Source organism: Epinephelus fuscoguttatus, linkage group LG21 (genome assembly GCF_011397635.1).
Source record: "Epinephelus fuscoguttatus linkage group LG21, E.fuscoguttatus.final_Chr_v1".
Classification (NCBI taxonomy): Eukaryota; Metazoa; Chordata; class Actinopteri; order Perciformes; family Serranidae; genus Epinephelus; species Epinephelus fuscoguttatus.
This window is the reverse complement of record NC_064772.1, coordinates 3,179,718-3,199,442: the sequence shown is the minus strand read 5'-3', so window position 1 is coordinate 3,199,442 and position 19,725 is coordinate 3,179,718. Positions and strand designations below refer to the sequence as shown.

Sequence of the window (19,725 nt, the reverse complement as noted above, 5' to 3'; positions counted from 1 at the left end):
AACTATGAACCAAAAAAATGTATCCTGAGTGGGACAAACTGCTTGATCCCCGTCTCCAGTGCACCAGCAGAGAACCTGCAGAACCAAATCAGCGAAAAAACACACCGGGCTACACAGCCTCTCTACCTGAGCAGCGAAAGCTGCAGTTCCCACCCTTGACACACAGACACACAGACGGTGCTTCTGCATGCCAGCCAAACGTGTGCGCAACTGTGAGAAATAAATATGTGAGGTGTATGCTGCTTTTCTATATTTTTTTTAATTTTTCTTTCTTTCTTTCTGTCAGCAACATACACTCCTAACACAGGACGGGTTGTTTTTATTGACTGAGTTGATTATTAAGCCATAATGATGCGCGGATCGACTCTGATAGCACCTGAATCAGCATGGACGTATCAATCATCCAGCCGCACCCGTCTGCAGCTGCACGGACATTTCCACCGCTCTGTGTAGGCTAAGTTACCTTTTAAATTATGTGGAGCAGCACCAGCTTTCCAGGTGATTTATTCTTTAATGATTAACTTCAAATATTTAAAGTTAGTCCTTAAAATTGCTTTCCGTAATGTAAACATACATGCCCGCAGTAATGTCACTGTAGCAAATACCATGGGACATTTACACAGTGGTCAAGAGTGCTGGACCGGAAGTGTTGCAAAAAAACTGGAAGCTGGCTGCGTTCTGTTTTGCCTCCGTGTTTCCGTGAAAAATAAGGTGAATAGAACATGTGAACAGCAGTCAGGAAAAATCGGATATGGGCAACAAATCGGAATTGGGCATCAAGACATGGTAGTGTAAAGGCAGCCATAGAGACACTGCAAAGTCATTAAAAATGTCCACATGTGTGATTTTAGGCCATTTTCATGTGTCATCCTCCCAGTCACTGATGGCTGATGGATGTGAACATGAAAAACCGATCACTGCAGTGTAGCTGCTGAATGTTCCCAAATTCTGTCATAGTTTACAATGCCAACTTGCTATGCTAGCGCTAAAATAGTTGCTTCACAACTGGGAGATAAAAAGTGAGCGGGGCAGTGTAAGGTGAATATCTGCAAGTGCTAAAGTATTTCTGTATCATTTTGTTTTCCACTTTGGGGTCACAAACTGGAAAGGAGCTAGGAATTCGCTGCGGGAGAGATGGAACAGTCCTGATGAACAGAGGTTGCATTCTGCTGCAGCTGTTAGGTGTAAAGTACTGAACACCTATGAACTTACCTCATTTTACAGTATGGTTCATAGAATATTTGTTTTTCAGAGACAGGTAATCATGATGTGTTACAGAAATGTTTCAGCTGTATGACTTTTACATTTAAGAAATTTAAATGTATTTATTTGGACAGTAGACCAATGAGGTCTTAAAATATCAAGAGATTTCATCATCAGTTTCCCAGAGTCCAGTGTGATGTCTTTGAATGCTTCTTGTTGTCTATCCAACAATCCAAATCTAAAGACATTCAGACACAGCTGAGGATTATGTAAGACACACAAGAAACAAAAAGCTAAAAGACTCATAGAGTTTGATCTGCATCCTCTGACATCCTTCTGGTCCACAGTGAGAGATGGACGGATGAGGAGGATGAAGTCATGCATGCAGAACAAGAGAGAGAGAGGAAACCACCTAACTCGTCATCACCCCTGACTGCACAGAGAGAGCATGTGTCAAGTGTCTGACTGTCTGCATGTTTCCTTACATAACCGTGTGCTGTGTGTCAGATTTCCTGCCCATAGAGTCTTAAGAGGTATTACATTCAGTCATCAAAAATAATACCTTCAATTAAAATTTCTTAACTCAATCTTTTAAGGAAGATTGTTTTAGTCATTTTTTCTGACTTTGCATTACAAAATCTCAAAACAATAATAATAAAAAAAATTACCAAATGTCTCTCGTGCATTAACATCACATTTACACCATGTAAACAAGATTTCACAGATGAACCATCACAAGTCAGTGCAAACAAGGCTTGGTGTATTTAATGCAAAATGTGTTTCAAACTTGGCACGATGGGAATCAAGTCAGTCAAATCCTACTTGCAGAGAGACAAACACAATATCACCAAGTTCTGTCTTACCCTATTCTCCATTACGGGACAAAAAAAGTCATGTTTTTTTTACAATAAACATTTGTCCCTAACCTGAATAACTGGTGTTGGTTCATGTGTTGTTTTTCCTCGATTCTGGTTCTTTTTAAAATTGGTGTTAAATTTTCAACATTTCAACATGAAACAACATTTCAGGTGGCATTAAAGTCTTAAAGGGATACATCGCTGTTTTTCAACCAGCTTTGTATCAAAACAATGTGGGTAGTATGTGTAAATGAACTGTAGTAACCTTCCCTCCATCTAACAGGTCTCTAGATCTCTCTGCTCCCCTTCCAGTGAAACTGCGCCGGGTGACGCAAATCACACAAACCAACGTTTGTCAGAGTTTGGCTGGCTCTCCCGGGCTATTGCTTGAACTACTACCATTATTACTTAAGTACTTTTGTACTGCCGACAGAAACATAGAAACACACATAAAGAGTATGAAAGACAGACCTGCCTCTCTCTCTCTCAAACTTGGACTGAAATCCCATCAGATGTTAAAACAAGGTAGAGCTAATCAAATTCAAAACAAGACAAAGTTTCTACTCTGCATATTTCTTGGCTTAAATGTATTCAAAAACATACTTTATTGTCCTGTTCGGCTGTAATAGCGAGAGTGTGTGAACAGGAAGTGGGTGTCATACTATTTCCTGCAAGGTGAAAACAGAGGCCAAAAAAAAAATGAGATGAAACAGTAAAACTGAGCAGCGCTGATCAAATATAAACCTAGATTTTGTTGTTGTGTTGCCTGTTTCTCACTTAGACATAGTTTATCTTACTGTTTAACTGTAATAGGAGATTACAGAGATTGCAGATTAATAGATCATTTGTTAGCAGCTGGCTGCCATTGTGTCAAATGGATGAGTTTGCATTATTTCACCCAGCAGCAGAAGAATTTGTTGGTCCAGTATGATGCAGTGCATTCTGGTAGTTGTAGGTTTTCTCCTTCTTGAGGAGGGGTCATCCCTATGTTTCCAGGGTTCTATGTTTCCCGGGTTCTATGTTACCCACTTAACCCTGCAAAAAAGCCTCTATGTTCCCCGCTTACACAAAAAGGGTTCTATGTTTCCCGCTTGGTTGAGCAGACAACATAGAACCTGGGAAACATAGAACCTTTTTTCTGTAAGCGGGAAATATAGAACCTTTTTTGCAGGGTTAAGTGGGGAACATAGAACCCTGGAAACATAGATACGCTCCCCTTGAGGAAAAGTGAATGCCACAGTCCTTTTTCTCTGTTTTCTCTGGTTCTGTAGCACCAATATCAAAACTTTTTGTGTCTTTCTACTGCAGAGACATCCTAGTTTTATGTGAGGATCCTCTTTATATCAGTAAAATACTACTTTTAAAAAATCTTAGATTTAACTTGCCTTGAGCTGTAAGAACCCTGCTGTGTGTTGGTCCTAAAACATTGACACTCAGAGGGAAACTTTATATTTCTACTGATGTTCTGTTTAGTAAAGGTGTATTCTGGATCCACTGAGTAAACAGTTGTTTTGCTTCATCCAGTTTCTCTCCATCTTCCTCTCAACTCAGTGCAATTTTTTTACCCCAGTTAAATCATTTTCATCTCACACAGACATATCTTTGCCACAGCTTGCGCTGTCCAGATCGAGTTTGCATTGGTTTTAGAGCTCCGATTCTCTGCCCGAGCCCAGTGGGGCCCGACCCACAGGTGCTCCAGCAGATTGGGATTTGGGTAATTTAGAGGCAGTTCAGCAGTTTTTGTGGTGTGGTGTGGTGTGGTGTGGTGCATTGTCCTGCTGGAGGGGGGGTCACTGCCATCAGGGACAGCTGTTGCCATTTACTTATTACTTTAATTAATGTTGTAGTAACCTACTGTCATTACCGTCTGTCCTGCACCTCTCTCTGTCTCCGTCTCTCTTTCTGTCTCATTGTGTCATACGGATTACTGTTAACTTATCATGTTGATCTGTTCTGTACGACATCTATTGTACATCTGTCGGTCCTGAAAGGGATCCCTCCTCAGTTGCTCTTCCTGAGGTTTCTAACATTTTTTTCACCTGTTAAAGGTTTTTTTTTTTTTTTTTTTTTTTGGGAAGGACAGAGGGATGTCGTATGCTGTAAAGCCCTAAAGCCCAAATTGTGATTTGTGATGTTTGGCTTTATAAATAAAACTGATTGATTGATTTATTGATCAACATGAATGTCAGGACCCAAGGTTTCTCAGCAGAACATTGTATTGTAACAAGTTACTCACCTCAGAGTCAAAATAAAGTGCAGTGTGTGTGTTCATGTTGATGAAGGAACATGTGTGGCTCACTGATGTGCTTTCTTTTTAGCAAACATGAAGGAAGAAGATACATCACCTGTGATTTCACCAGACTGATGATACTTCTTGTTGTTTGATTATTTGCAGGTTAAACACAATGGCCTCATACAGGAGATGAACCATCCGACAGCAGGACACATTGCTGTACCCGGTCAGCACAAACACACACATACACACACTGATGGTTTCTGCTGAATTCAAGTTTACTTATCTTAACTTAAGTAAACTTGGCCTTTGCCAATATCACAATCACAATTTGTCCTCAGAGGCTTTTACAACATCCTTCTGTCCTTGACCCCTCAGAGCTGATAAGGAAAAACTCCCTCAAATAATAATGGCACCAGCGGTAGTAGGCATCAGTCACAACCACAGCAGCAGCACAACCATGACACTCAAGACACAACTGCAGTTAGTGACATGCAGTAATAGGACATAAATAGTTGAAGAGAGAGAGAGAGAAGGAGAGAAGGGGCTCAGTATATCATAAGAGGTCCCCCGGCAGACAAGGCCCATATCAGTCTAACTACGGGCTGGTGCAAGGAAAGCCTGAGCCAGCCCTGAATATAAGTTTTATCAAAGTCTGCTTTTAAATATAGTGAGATGATGTCTGCCTCTCAGAATGAAACTGGAAGATGATTCCACAGAATCATCCCCCCTTTTTTTGTATCGTTTTGAGACAGGGTATGTCCGATTTTTGCAATATTACACAGGTGAAAGAACACAGTCCTTGAAGTTTGGTGATATGGGAGTTAAAGGACAAATCTTGATCATATATTATTCCATGGTGCCTTACAGTCATGCTGGAGGCAGGGCATCTAGAGATACAGCTGTCCTCTTTCTAACTCTTAACTCTCAACCTCTGACACCAACTTGTTAAATTACATTTTTCAAGAAAGAATTTGTGTTTGTCTGGATGCTGAGGCGCTGTTAGTGATGTCCTACTGACATACACACACACACACACACACACACACACACACACGCATTCCAGTGGGACAGTACTGAATTTCCCTGCAGACACACAAACAAATATTGCTCATTAGAATTAGGCTACTAGATCGTGTTTAGCAGCTCAACGCGCACACACACACACACACACACACACACACACACACACACACACACAGGTCTGTGGGGACTCTCCTGCTCACTTGGTTTGATGGATCTCAGTGTGTTTCCACCAAGAGGAAGCTGTTTGTCCACCACCGTTTATTTACAGTACAATCTGTCTTCTAACCCATGTGTATTTGTGTGTGTGTGAGACGCAGCAGGAAGACATCCATAATTAGCAGAGCCAGGTTGTGTGTGTGTTGTGTCTGGTGTGGATCCAGCTGACTCAGCGTCAAATTATTAACACAAACGTTCTGATAACAGAATCCAGTTCAGGACCACAGTGTATGTCCAGACTCATGAATCTGTTGATCTGCAGAAGGTCAGATGATGTAGAAAGATAAAAATAGCAGTTAACATTGATACTGGGCATAAACAGTAACATGTCCTTGAGTTTGAGGGTTTATCAGTGGCTAAAACACAGAAATTATAACAGCAATTACAACAAAGCAACGATTGTGAGGCAAACAGTAGAAATATTCAGGAATATGACCTTTAATGTATTTGGAAGCATAGGGCCCACTGTCCACCCTCCAGCCTCCACTGGCTAGCTAATGTTAGCCTTGGCTGCTCTGCAGTGCGCACCAGCGGGGGTTGAGTGGAAGCTAGCTAACAACACTGCTCATTTGCAATTAATGCTGGCAATGCTGGCAACGCTGTCTCGGTAGTGGGATGATGTTGTGATGAAAACATAATGGTCACCCTCCAGTCTCCTCCCAGATCACCCTGTTGAGTAAGCAACTTGATTTTGTGCCCCAAACTCCCTTTAGCATTGTTAACTATGCTAGCACCACTAGCTGTGCTTATACTGCTAACAGAGCTAACAGTGAAGTTAACAATGCTAAAGGGGATTGCCAGCTCAAAATTGAGCTGCTTAAACACTGGGGTGACCTGAGGGTAGACCCAAAGGAGGCCACCATGTTTCCACAGCAAAACTGTTGGGCTGGGGCAGCGCTGCTAGTTAGCTCCTACCTAACCCGATTGCAACCGGATCTCACAGAAATACGTGAAATGACCACGACCTCTTAACACCGCATTCAGAGGTGGCAGCACGTAATGGGTTGAAATTATGTGCCTGTACCACAGAAACAATGTCAATGTAAAGTCAATTAGGATCCTTTGTCGTGGTGGACACATGGATTCCTGATTCAGTAACGTAACACTAGAGGCTGACATTTTTTCGGGAGTCCCATGGGTCACGTGATTCCCGTGGGATTCCCACGGGATGGGAATCAGTTTCACTATTCATCACGTGATTGGGACGGGATGGGAAAAAAAGTCAGTGGGAGTGGGTGGGACTGGGAATCATAATTAGGCCTTTCGCGATGTGCGATAAGTCGGTTAATTACACAGTAAATTAAAAGGGATTAATTGCCATATTCATGCGTGTTTGTTTTCCTCGTCTCTGTCCACCAAAGAGACTGGACGACAAGAGCGTTCACTGCCGTGCATCGTCTGGCAGCCAGGTGAGTTGGTTCATTAGCGTAATGAACGGAGGGAAAGCTCTTGTCATCGAGTGTCTTTGTCTCTGTGGGGGAGGCAGGGCTATGGGCTACACCCACACACACGCAGTGCGCTCTTCGTGAGGGGGAGTCGAGGCGGAGAAAAAAAAAACAGTTGAGCGTAAGAGAAAGACATGGAACTCGTTCCTAAACCAAATGCCATGGCCCCTATGTGGTAGTATTTTGGATTTAAACCAAATGACAGAGGGGAGGCCAGTAATTTGGACGAGCTGGTGTGCCGGGTTTGTTCTAAAACCATCTCAACAAAAAGAGCGAATACGACCAACTTAACTGCACACCTGAGAGTGAGAGACTGAGAGTCTATTTTTTGTATTTATTTTGATATTTTTACGTGTTATTTTGGATATTTAAATTTTCTTTTTTTGCATTCCGAAATATTCTTGTTAAATAAATGTTTATTTCTCTTTAAAAGGGTGTACTTGCATTAATATTCCTTCATTATATAAGTTTAAAAAATAGTCTAAAAACAGCAAAATTACAACAATAATAAAAATGGTCTTAAAAGCACAATATTATCACTTATCACAATAATTTCTGACGAAATTAATCGCCCAGCAAAATTTGTTATCGTGACAGGCCTAAGTTTTTATAAAATAGTTGAAACTAACTCCACCTCCAGCAGCTACAACAGTAACATGCTGCTCTAAAGGCCAATTTCCACCAGATGCGTTCCAGCTCCGTCTCAGCTCCGGCACTCTGGAGCCCTCCGCAACAGATACGCAGCACTTCTATTTTTGCCGGACGCCGGAGCACAACGCAGCAATTCAGCACAGAGCAGATCGTGCAGGGCAGGAAGTCGTGCACAGAAACATGATAAAACATCCGGTTAATTTTCAAAATAAAATACACAGTGTTTACGGCGGATCGTATTTCCCTGCACTACACCTTAAAAACTACATAATGGGCAGAGGCAGGCCTGAAGTCAACAGGTCAGAGGTTTTCAGACGTCATTTCACCCCATGAACACCATGGACGAGGAGATATTAATCATGGCAGTGCACCGAGATGTCTTCCGGCGGAGCTGCACCGCACCGCACAGCAAACGCAGCCGGTGGGTATTGACGGACGGCGGAGCACGCAGCAGATAACCAGCGCTGCCGTTCCGCAACGGACACGCATCCAGTGGAAATCCGGCGTAACACTGATGCTTCAGTATTAATAATCTAATGATGTCATATCAGTCAGAGGAACCAAACCCTACCTTTACTGCAATACTCTCTCAGAACTGGTTCTTATGACATGTTGTCTGACCACATCAGAGATCAAATGTGTTTATCATTCTGAACAGCTTCAAGGTGGAGTTAATGTAAAAATAATTAGGCAATAAACACCATAACACAACATTAAATGTCATATTTGGGTTTATATTCAACTAAGGTAGGCATTATGTGATCCATGTACTGCATTTTTTTTTTCTTGACTGTAACTGAAACACAACACGGAAGCGGGATGGGACAGGATTTTTTTTTTTCTTTTTCATGGGATTGGGACGTGATGGGATTTTTGTGGGAGTGGGATGGAACAGGACTGAAAATCCACTCCCGTGTCACCCTCTAACACACACAAAAACACAAAAGTGTTCTTGATATTAAAATGGCAAATATGTTCCTCTGTTATGATTTCCCACCAATAATAATAATAATAATAATAATAATAATAACAACATGATATTTCGGCTGTACTAGATGTTTGATATATTGAGTAGATTTATTTTTTTTACGACACTATTTGACAACTCTACAACCGGAAGATCCCCCGTCCCAAAAACACTGTTTTTAGATTACTTGCTAAAATATCTGAAATTAACAAACATCTTTACTTTTTCTTAATACAGTTCATCTAGGTGCAGTGTCATTACTAGTTCGGCTTTACTAGATATTTGATATATTCAGTAGATGTATCATTTTACGACTCTATTTTACAACAAGCCGCAAAAAACTACCTTCCCTAAAACGCCGTTTCTAGAGTACTAACTAAAATATCTGAAATTAGCCTACATTTTAACTTTTTCTTAACATAGTTCATCTAGGTGCAGTGTAATTACTAGTTCGGCTTTACTAGATATTTGATATATTCAGTAGATCTATCTGTTTACAACCCCATTTTACAACTCTATTTTACAAGCCACAAAAAACTACTGTCCCAAAAACACCATTTCTAGAGTAATAGGTAAAATAGCGAAAATTAGCCAACATCCTTGCTTTTTCTTAACATAGTTTATCTAGGCGTAGTGTATTTACTAGTTCAGCTTTACTAGATATTAGATATATTGGGTAGATATATCTTTTTATAACCCTGTTTAGAACCCTACTTTGCAAATCAGAAGAACTACAACTATGTTGCTGATATGAATCAAGCTGCATGGCGCGGTCCTAGGGAATTGTAGTTTTTTAAAAATTTAAGTGTTTTGCTAGATTTTGAAGTTGTAAATACTGAATTGAGAGTACACTGTGGACTTTAAGGGGATGGTAAACACACTTGTGTAATCAGATTTTAAATATCTAATTTCTAAATATGGTATCCATATTTTACCCATATCCGACAGCACCCCCAGTTGTTGACTACACTCACATGATAGTTGAGGTCAAGAGCTCTCTATAACAGTTGGTCCCATGTCTGTACCCCCTTTCGTTGCTGAGTTATAAGCCTTCAAACATGCACTGAGGTCAAGGTTCAAAGGTCAATGGCTCAAAGCAGGAGCCATGAAGAGTCTTCATACTGACATATGTTACTCTCCAGGTTGAGACCTTTCCAATGATGTATTTGGTTTAGCTCTACAACAAAGTTTTTATGTTTTTTATTTTTTGGACACAAGCCATGCCAGGTCTAGTTTCAGAGAGCACTTTGAAGGCCCAGTGTATAAAATGATTTTTGTTTGTTTCTTTACTTGTTTTTTTTTCTTTTTTTACTGTAAATATTTACTAATATGAGTCATCCTCAGAGAGTACAATACTACTAAAAAGTAAACCAATAATAACAATAATGAAATAAACAAAAATAATATTAAAATTATATTGAAATTTTAAAATCTATTTACAGAGTGGAATGGTTGCCTAATAAATGACTTAGGTACTATTTATTATTGTTTAGACGCTTAGATACTATTTAGCCTATTATTGTATTTTTTATCTGCTATAGACTATATGTTTTAATTTATTTAATAATGAATTTATTTTATGTTAGGCCTACATCTTAATATTTTATGTCATTTATCATAGTTTAGTTCTTAACTCCAGTGTTTCCTCAGTGGAAGCCATCTGCACTGGGGGCGGCTGCTGGTACTGTGGCGGTGGCTTGGAGTCCGCTCTCCCCTGGTGGAGTGGAGGGTGGCCAGGTTGCCAGGGGCAGCGGACACCTCCAGATGCAGACGGCTCCATGTGATGGTGTTTCCTCTCTGGTTCTTCCGTACTCCGCCTTATTTTTTTGTTCTTGTTTATTTCTTTATTTTTTCTTTTATTTTCATTCTTTTTTTAATCACATCGGGATGGGGCTGAGGGAGGTGAGGGGGTCTTTGGGGGATCTGTTGGGGACGACCTTTTTACATGTAAGCACTTTGTGCTACATTTTATTGTATTATTGTATGAAAAGTGCTCTAGGCTATAAATAAAGATTGATTGATTGATTGATTGATTGATTGTTTGATAATAGTCCAGAAATCCTGTCTTCATCCTGTTTATATTGCCATGATACAGGATTTGATGCACACACACACACACACACACACACACACACACACACACACACACACAGTATCTTTTCTTAACAGAGATAGTGGCGTTTGGATTCAGTTACAGCAGATGGACGGCAATTTGAAATGGAATGAAGCCCACAGACGGCAGACGGTAGCTACAAAACAGAAGTCGAACGCACCCCATCCGCCCACAGCACAATGCTCTTAAAGCCCTACGCTATCAAAAGCTGGCAAAATACATTTATTTTATTTTATGGCCTTGACATTGGCCTGTCATATTGTTGAGTTATCAAGGACACTTCTGTGTATTTGTGTGTGTACAGAAATGTTAAAGATATCATTGAGGAAAACAAGGTTGACGTGAACCAGGGAATCCGTGTGTCCACCACGACAATGAATTGATTTACATTAGCATTGTTTCCATGCTACCGGTACATAATTTTAACTCATTACGTGCTGCCACCACGGAATGCGGTGTTAAAAGGTTGTGGTCATTTCACATATTTCTGTGAGATCAAGTTGCCCGGTTGGGTTAGGAGGGATGCAGTAAGCTCTATGCTTCTGCATGTTAACCCTATGGGCCCGAACGACGCATAGTGTGTCCAAATTCACACCTGTTCTTCTCTATCAATTTTCTCCACGACCGTGAGCAGAACTACGTCAGAAGAGCAGAACTAATAGATGTACGACATCTATTGCACGTCTGTCCGTCCTGGAAGAGGGATCCCTCCTCAGTTGCTCTTCCTGAGGTTTCTACCGTTTTTTTTTCCCCGTTAAAGGGTTTTTTTTGGGGAGTTTTTCCTTATTAAGGACAGAGGGATGTTGTATGCTGTAAAGCCCTGTGAGGCAAATTGTGATTTGTGATATTGGGCTTTATAAATAAAATTGATTGATTGATTGATTGAACTGTAGCTTTCCAACAAGACCAAGCACTTGTCGGTGTACCAATGTTTACACAGCGAAAAAAAATGATAAAGTTACACTAAAATTATGTATAACAGAGCTTTCATACAGCTTTGCACACTCATTACTCTTAGATGGATTACTCGCGAATGCAGGCTCGCACAGAAATGTCATGCATATCTCATGAAAGTGCAGGAGCAGAGCTTTCCAGTGATACCACAAACATCATTGTGCTGTCATCCCATCACGCTGTAAATCCAGATCAATTGTCTACAAAATATAAACCTGATGAATTTCTTTACAACCCATTATACAGATCTTGTTATCAGTCACTTCATATAGTGAGGAATATCGTATCTTACCACGTCTTAGGCTTGTGTGTGTTTCTCCCTGTCTATCCACATTTGTAGTCCGGCTTTCAAGATGCAAATATCTCCATATTGTCCAGTTGACACTCCATCAATCTTTGTATGACAAGACCAGCCACTTCACCTTTGCACACCCAAACAACTGCAGCCTAATTATGCATGCTGACAGGGCCGTAGTCACCATATACACTGAGGGGGACACGTGCCCCCCCACCAATGCCCAAAATGTCCCCCCAACATATAACTGAAACTGAAAAACAAATATTATCTTGGAGGACATCATTGCACTTGGTTGACTATTTTTCTATGATCTTAGATGTAAATATTGCATGTTTCTTTCAGATAAAACACATTTTTGACTTGTTAATGAGTCAATGGAATTTCTTGCAATAATGAAAAAATACTGGCAATCATGTATGACAAGACCAGCCACTTCACCTTTGTGCACCCAGACAACAGTAGCCTAATTATGCATGCCTGACAGGGCTGTAGTCACCATATACATTGAGGGGGACATGTTTTTGTTTTTTTTTTTACTGCAAACAAAATGGCAAATATTATCTTGGAGAACATCATTGCACTCGGTTGACTATTTTTCTATTATCTTAGATGTAAATATTGCATGTTTCTTTCAGATAAAATGCATTTTTGACTTGTGAATGAGTCAATGGAATTTCTTGCAATAATGAAAAAATACTGGGAATCATGTTCGCCTGGCACAAACTAAATGTTTTGGACAACTGTGAAGTGACAGAATGTCCCACCATCATGGTTCTTATATTGCCAGATTCCAGAGAGTCTCCCCTCTTCATATATGCAGAATATGTCAACTTTCAACTTGCTATGCTGAGATACGTGTAAAAATGTAAGAATTTAGTCACACGGATTTGTTTTTTTCATTGATATAAAAATTAATATAAAATACAGGCACATAGAAGGTCATGGAATGATGGCAAATCTGGATAGCCCAGATTGTCCTGAAGAAAAACAAGATATAGCATGTGTATGTAGCCTTTATAATGACTGTGATATGAGCTTAAAAGTAAAGGCAGTAAAAATACCCCAAAAAAGGCCTAGGGCCCATAGCCAACTGTCCGTCTCCCACCAGTCTTGGGTGGTGCGCATTGCAGTAAACTGAAGAATAGAAAAATTAACTTATAGACCGACATGTGTAACCAGTCAACCATATTCTCGGCTGTTAAGTGATTAACGGTTAACCGATGACATCAGTACTCTGAAATGTCACTGTTAAGAATGTGTTTGTCCATCTATTCAGCACCTTAACAATATGCTTTTCTTTGCTCTCTTCTTTCCTGTTCCCTCCATCTCTGTTTAGTAAACAACACCACACACAAATGTTAGTTTGTGTGTGTGTGCTTGTGTGTGTGTGTGTGTGTGTGTGTGCGCCTGTGTGGCTTGGAGGTTAATTGAACGTGAAAACGTGCAGCTCAGAACATTCATTGGCTGGCCTGTTTGTGACATTCCTCTGTGTGTGTGTGTGTGTGTGTGTGTGTGTGTGTGTGTGTGTGTGTGTGTGTGTGTGTGTGTTGTTTTTCTTTGAAAAGAAAAAATTCTGAACAAACAGTAAAATAGTGTGTTTCCATTAATACAGGCTGATGTTATGATTTAATACAGTAAAAAGGAGCTACAAGTAAACAGGAAGCCTCAGTAGTGGATACAGTACAGTATGTGATAAGGTCACAGCATAGGGACAAACCTTGAAATAATATCTTATTATTGTAATATAACCTTACATCAACTTATTTTATTTTTCCACAAATAAACATAAAACATAAAAGATAATGGAATAATGGATTTAATGGAGCCTATCCCAGCTGACATTGGGCGAGTGGCGGGGAACACCCTGGACAGGTCGCCAGACTATCGCAGGACTGACATGTAGAGACAGACAACCATTCACACTCCCATTCACACCTATGGGCAATTTTTAGAGTCACCAATTGCCCTTTCCCCAATCTGCATGTCTTTGGACTGTGGAAGGAAGCCAGAGTACCTGGAGAAAACCCACGCTGACATGAGGAGAACATGCAAACTCTGCACAGAAGGGCTCCCACACCCAGGATCGAACCAGGAATGCTCTTGCTGTGAGGCGACAGTGCTAACCACCACACCAAAATGCAGTTTTAATCAAATGTAATAATGTCACTGTATTTGTAACCAAGTGGTAAATAAAAAGGAAATATATAACATATAAATAAATAAATATAATACAAGATTTATATCATTTAAATGTTCCATCCTCCATTCTTTGGTATATTAAAAAATCCTGATAAAAATAGTGACAGCATTGGACTGTCAGAGGATAATGGGAAATGGTGTTTGTTAAAGGCCGTAAAAACGTACATATGGAATAAACAAAATTAATAGACTATCAATCAATATATTTTGAATGAATTTTTGTCTCTGCTGGAACACAAACTGATAACGAAAAAAAAGATAGATGAATAGATTAATTACATAATCTTATTTCTTAATATTTTGTCCTGACACCCCAACCAACACACACACACACACACACACACACACACTGATCCTGACACTTGTTGAGTGTCACTGAAGGGGAAAACGGTTGCTAATGGGGTGAAAATAGAAGCACTGTTCAAAAACACAGTCATGCATGAAACCATGATGCAGGCCAACACACACACACACACACACGCTCATGTGATCATGCACGTGTGGGCTGACACACACACACACACACACACACACACACACACACACACAAATTGACTGTGAGAGTTCAGCTCATTAGTGCCGGAAAACAAAAAAACAACAACAGAGGATTGTTGTTAGTTTCCCAAAATAAACTGTTTGTTCCCTCGGCCAGCTGATTTCTTCCTACCTTCCTTCTTTTCTCTGTTCCATCAGTCTTTACTTCCCTTCCTTGCTTCTCTTCTTTCTTCCATCCCTATTTTCCTCCCTGTCTTTCTTCCTATCCCCCATCCTTCTTTCCTTCATCACTTTTGTCTTTTCTTCCTTTCTTTTGTCCTTTCATCTTTTCTCTCTTCAATCCTTCTTTCCTTCCCCTCATTCCTTCCTTCTCTCTTGACGATCCTTCTTTTCCCCTCTTCCTTCTCTCCATCGTTCTTTCCTTTCTTTCTTTATTTCTTCCTATCTCTTCCATCCTTCTTTTTTTCTCTTCATTCCCTCTTTGCTTTCAATTTCAATTCAATTCAATTTTATTTATAAAGCCCAATATCTCATATCACAATTCGCCTCAGAAGGCTTTACAGCATTCTTCCTTTCTGTCTTCCTTCCCTCCATCCCTCTTTTTTTGTTCTTTTCTTCTTTTTTCCCCTTTCTCTCTTCCATCCTTCTTTCATTCCCCTCATTTCTTCCTTGCTTTCCTTCTTCCCTCTATTCTGTCCTTCCTCCTTTTTTCATCCTTATTTCTTTCTTTCCTTCTGTATTTCCTTTTCACTGTCTTTTCTTTCATCTTTCTTCCTTTCTCGCTTCCTTCTTTCCCCCCTCTTTACTCTCTTTCTTGCCTCCATCCTTCTTTACCTTAGTTCCTTCCCTACATTCCTTAATTTCCTTCCTTGCTTCCTCCCTTCTTTGTTCTTTCTTCTTTCCATCCATCTTGCCTTTGCTTCCTCCCTTCCTTGCTCTTTCTTTGCTCCATTCTTATTCCTTCCCTTCCTTCCTTCCTTTCTTTCTGTCCTTGTGTCCTTCCCACCTTCCTTCTTTCCTTTCTTTTCTCCTTCCTTCCTTCCTTCTTCCTCCCTTCCTTCCCTTTTTCTTTCCTTATCACCTTCATTTCATCTTACTTGCTTTCTTACTTTCTTCTTCCACCCTTTCCTTCCCTTCCTTCCTTCTTTCCTTACTTTCTTTCTTCCTACCATCAGTCTATTTTTCCCCTTTCTTTTCTTCCTGCTTTCCTCTCATCCTTCCCTCTCCCCTTTTTCCTTCCCTTCCTTCTTTTTTCTCTTTTTCCTTGTTTTCTTCCTTCTTTTCTTCCCATACTTCTTTCCTTCCTTTCCTAATGTTCCCTCCCTTCCATCTTTTTTCCTTCCTTTCCTTTCCACCTTCCTTAGTTTTCCTCACAATGCACACGTCATGTTTTCTGTCACATGTTGAATTTGTGAGTAAAAACTGTGAAAGTGAGAAAGTCTGGCGAATATAAATGAAAGGTGAGCCGTCTTCTCTTGCTTTAAAATGCACTTTAAGTAAAATATCCACAAACATTAATACACAAACTAAATACAGAAAAGATCATAAAATGAACATTTTGTATGTAAATAAGCAAACAAACAAATAAATAATGAGACAGCGGGGGCAGTGGCTCAGGGTTCCCTAAGGGGCCTTAAGATGAATCTTAGTGGACACAAAGTTGTGACAGAAATGTTTCTGTACACTGTTCTGTACTTCAGTGCAGGACTCATAAGGCAGTATTTTTACACTGTGGCAGTGCTACTGAATAAAAGGACTCTTTCCACCATTGATTTTGTTTTGTTTTCTTACTGTGTTTGATTATTTATTGATCATCAGGTTCATCATCAGTGTTTATTGTGTCATAACATTTCTCATGGAGCTGTTTTCTTTTCCAACCTGGCTGTGATGTAAATTATGTTTATTTGAATTAGACAGACCCCCCTGCAGGCTGCAGTGTTCATTACAGACACAACACGTCAGACAGCTGGTTAACCATTTGTGTGTTTGTTTGTGTGCCAGGTCCAGCGGTGCATTACAGCAGCTTCACCCCCGATAAGCCGACACCCCCTCCTCTGATTGGCCAGCACACCATGCAGGTGCTGCGACACACTTTGTCCTACAGTGATGATGTCATCAAAGCACTGCTGGAGTCAGGGGCAGTGGCTCAGAATGAAGTGTCCTGATTGGCTGAGAGAGAGAGAGAGAGGGGAGAAACACTAACAATCAATCCATGAAGCTGCCTGATGTCATGATCACAGAATTATTCTGCACAAAAAGTTTAATTCATGAAAGTGGATATGAGCTCCTATTAAAAATCATGATCAACATACTGAGAAACGCTAAACAGTTGAAATAAAGGAGCTGCTGAATAATGAAGAGCAAATACGGCTCTGTAGGTTTTATAAATAATCCCACAAAATCCCACTTTATAAACATGATTATTATTTCTTCAAGTATTATTAGTATCACACAGATAGAAATCTTCTGAGTTCCTTTTTGAAACTTTTCATTTTCTTTTAAAAGAAGTAACAAACACAGGGAGCATTTTTTAGAGTTAGTGAACAAACAGGATGAACTTGTTATTACATCAGTTTTAAAATGACAAAACAAAATATTTCACTGTATTTCACTGAACACCTTGTTTCAATCTTTTGACTCTTGAACTGTTTTAAAGCACTCAGGGTCTTATTTACTTCACTACTTGTAAAAACAAATTGTGACAATTGTTTTTTGCACTCTGGAAATAAACTGCTGCTTTGAATTCAAACTGCAGAAATGTTTTCATCATGTGAGTAACAATAACAGATGGTTTGAGCTGAGCAGACATCTTCCAGTCAGACTGACAACAAACTTCACACAGAATTGATAAAAGTCACACAGTGCATTCAAGGACACCCAAATATACTTTACTGGGGAAACTGACTGTAGTCTCCTTTTCACGTATGTCCTTGAATGCACCAACAGGGAGTTAACTCACAGCTGTATTACCAGCCCAGTCGCCAGTCTACGTTTCTGCAAACCACAGGTATTTTTCATTTGTTCCTAACATATCACATCACCTTTTTCAAGTGACGTAGTATATCAGCTGACTTTGTCATCAGGAAGTGGAGGGGATGGTGGATGGTGTGACACCTAGGAAAGATGCCTGCTGAGATGAAGACCACTTTTCAACACAAACAAACAACAAAACTGGTTGTGATTTTGCAAGTGACTGCTGTGTTTCCAGCAGCTTTTAGCCATCAAACATGAGTGTTTTTAGTGACCTGTTGCAGTTTTTCCAGTGGGGATAGTGCCATGAAAAGCAAGTATCTTAAGCCATGATTTGGCTTAAGAGGCTTTTGTGCCTAAACCTAAACACACATACAGCACTGTTAAGTTTCAGTGTATCTGCTACGTAATAATGTACAAATGTAACGTATCCATGATTTGCAGAAATGTACATTGCCAAGATTTTTTTTGTGTCGATTTGGTTAGTATTATCTCACATAAATATTTTACTTTGACAGAATATATAGGTATCTAAATATATAAACACACACACACACACACACACACACACAGAATCAGAATATCCCCCCTTCCCCAACATTATTTATAATGGCCCTTAAACCTGGTTGTGCAGAACTCAGATGTTAAAAACAGATTCGGATCTTAATGAACAGAGATTATCCATTACAGTATACATATTGTGGGATAAAATGTCAGCCACTGTGTTTTCCCCTTCTGCTGTGATTTTCCCCAGTGAATAACAGTAGTGGATGGAAACACTTGTTAATTTTACATTTTCTTTTAATGAATTCTTGGGAATTCATTTCAAATTTGCTCAAAATTTGGACTGAAACTTGTAAACTAGTAAATGTTCTGGAAAACTAGCCGCTAAAAGAGGCTGAAAAGCTCCACAGAGCTGCAGAGATGTTGATGGTTTCAGTCTACACATTTTGAGTTATTGATTAGTACAGCTTTAAATCAACTTCTCTCTCTCTGCAGGGAACACACTGCAGATGAAGTGTAAACTGTTTGGATGTTGAGTGAGTGATTTCTGCACTCATCTGCAGATATTGTTCTGGGACACAAGCAGGAAAATATTGGCTGCAGCTCAGCCTGTTTATGATGTTCATAATCCCTGATAATGGCTCAAACATGGAGACGTATCAGAAATTAAAAATAAGTAAACGCTCTGTAGGTGGATTCATCGAGATGTCTCTCTGCTTTTGGGGAAACTGTCTGAAACGTTGAGTGTGATGCTGATATCGTAGGAAGGAGTCAGTTGACAGTTTGATTAATTGTGAGGAAAGCCTTTGGTACAAAGTGGATGAGTCGAATGAACGTGATGTTTGCAGCATTCGAGAAATTCTGACGCATCTGGACGTCAGTGAGTCGTCAGGGGAGACACAGACTGACATGTTAGTTTGAGTACTGGGAGAGAGAGGGGAAGGCTCAGGTGTGATTCATCTCTAACCAGGGACTCACTGTAGAGTCACTGTCCAAAAACCAACAGCACTGCTCCAGTATCAGATTACGTTTCTCTGAGAGGACTGATACCTCTGACAGAACGGCATGATGGGAAACCGATGAAACATAAACACTCTGTGGCTCTATGTTTAACACAATCAACTTGAAATATATGACTCTGCATTCTTCTAGACCATGAGGATGAATGTCACAGCTACCTGAGGGAACCATCAGCTGTTGCTGTGGGGATGTTTAAACTCTGAAGGGATGGCGATCTCCTTACTGACTTAAAGGGAAACTTTGGTATATTTCAATGAGGACCCTCTTTTCTCATGTTTTTATGTGTCTAAGTGACCTGAAAGCTGCATGCAATGTAAACACTCAGGGCATGTTCACACTGTCAGTGCACATTCACTAAAAGTTTTTGTTTCTGCAACCCATTCTCATTGAGTCCTGAGGGAACTATTTTTGTTGGCGGAAGACAAATAAAATGCTTGAATTATCTATTTTGTCCTCATTGTGCAACATTTTTTAATCAGCCTTGCTTATTTAACTGTTGAACTGTTGTATAGAAGCAATATCACACTTGAGCTCGTGATGTTATACTCGTATATCATCACGGCTGTGATTGTCT

At 40.0% G+C, this 19,725-nt stretch overlaps 1 protein-coding gene across 8 annotated transcripts in view; it reads left to right on the top strand.

Annotated features, from left to right (window-relative positions):
- The window catches only part of sugct (succinyl-CoA:glutarate-CoA transferase), a 310,078-nt gene extending 292,672 nt beyond the window's left edge, over positions 1 to 17,406 (top strand). For 5 of the 8 annotated variants that reach the window (XM_049565792.1, XM_049565787.1, XM_049565790.1 and 2 more), the window contains 2 exons: positions 4,456 to 4,519; positions 16,659 to 17,406. In XM_049565792.1, the coding sequence (XP_049421749.1) occupies positions 4,456 to 4,519; positions 16,659 to 16,822 (228 nt within the window). In that variant the 3' untranslated portion in view covers positions 16,823 to 17,406. Of the gene's footprint in view, positions 1 to 1,550; positions 1,926 to 4,455; positions 4,520 to 16,658 lie in introns of those variants that run through there. The other 3 variants (XM_049565795.1, XM_049565789.1, XM_049565796.1) reach the window with 2 other exon arrangements.
- Positions 17,407 to 19,725: the final 2,319 nt, after the last annotated feature.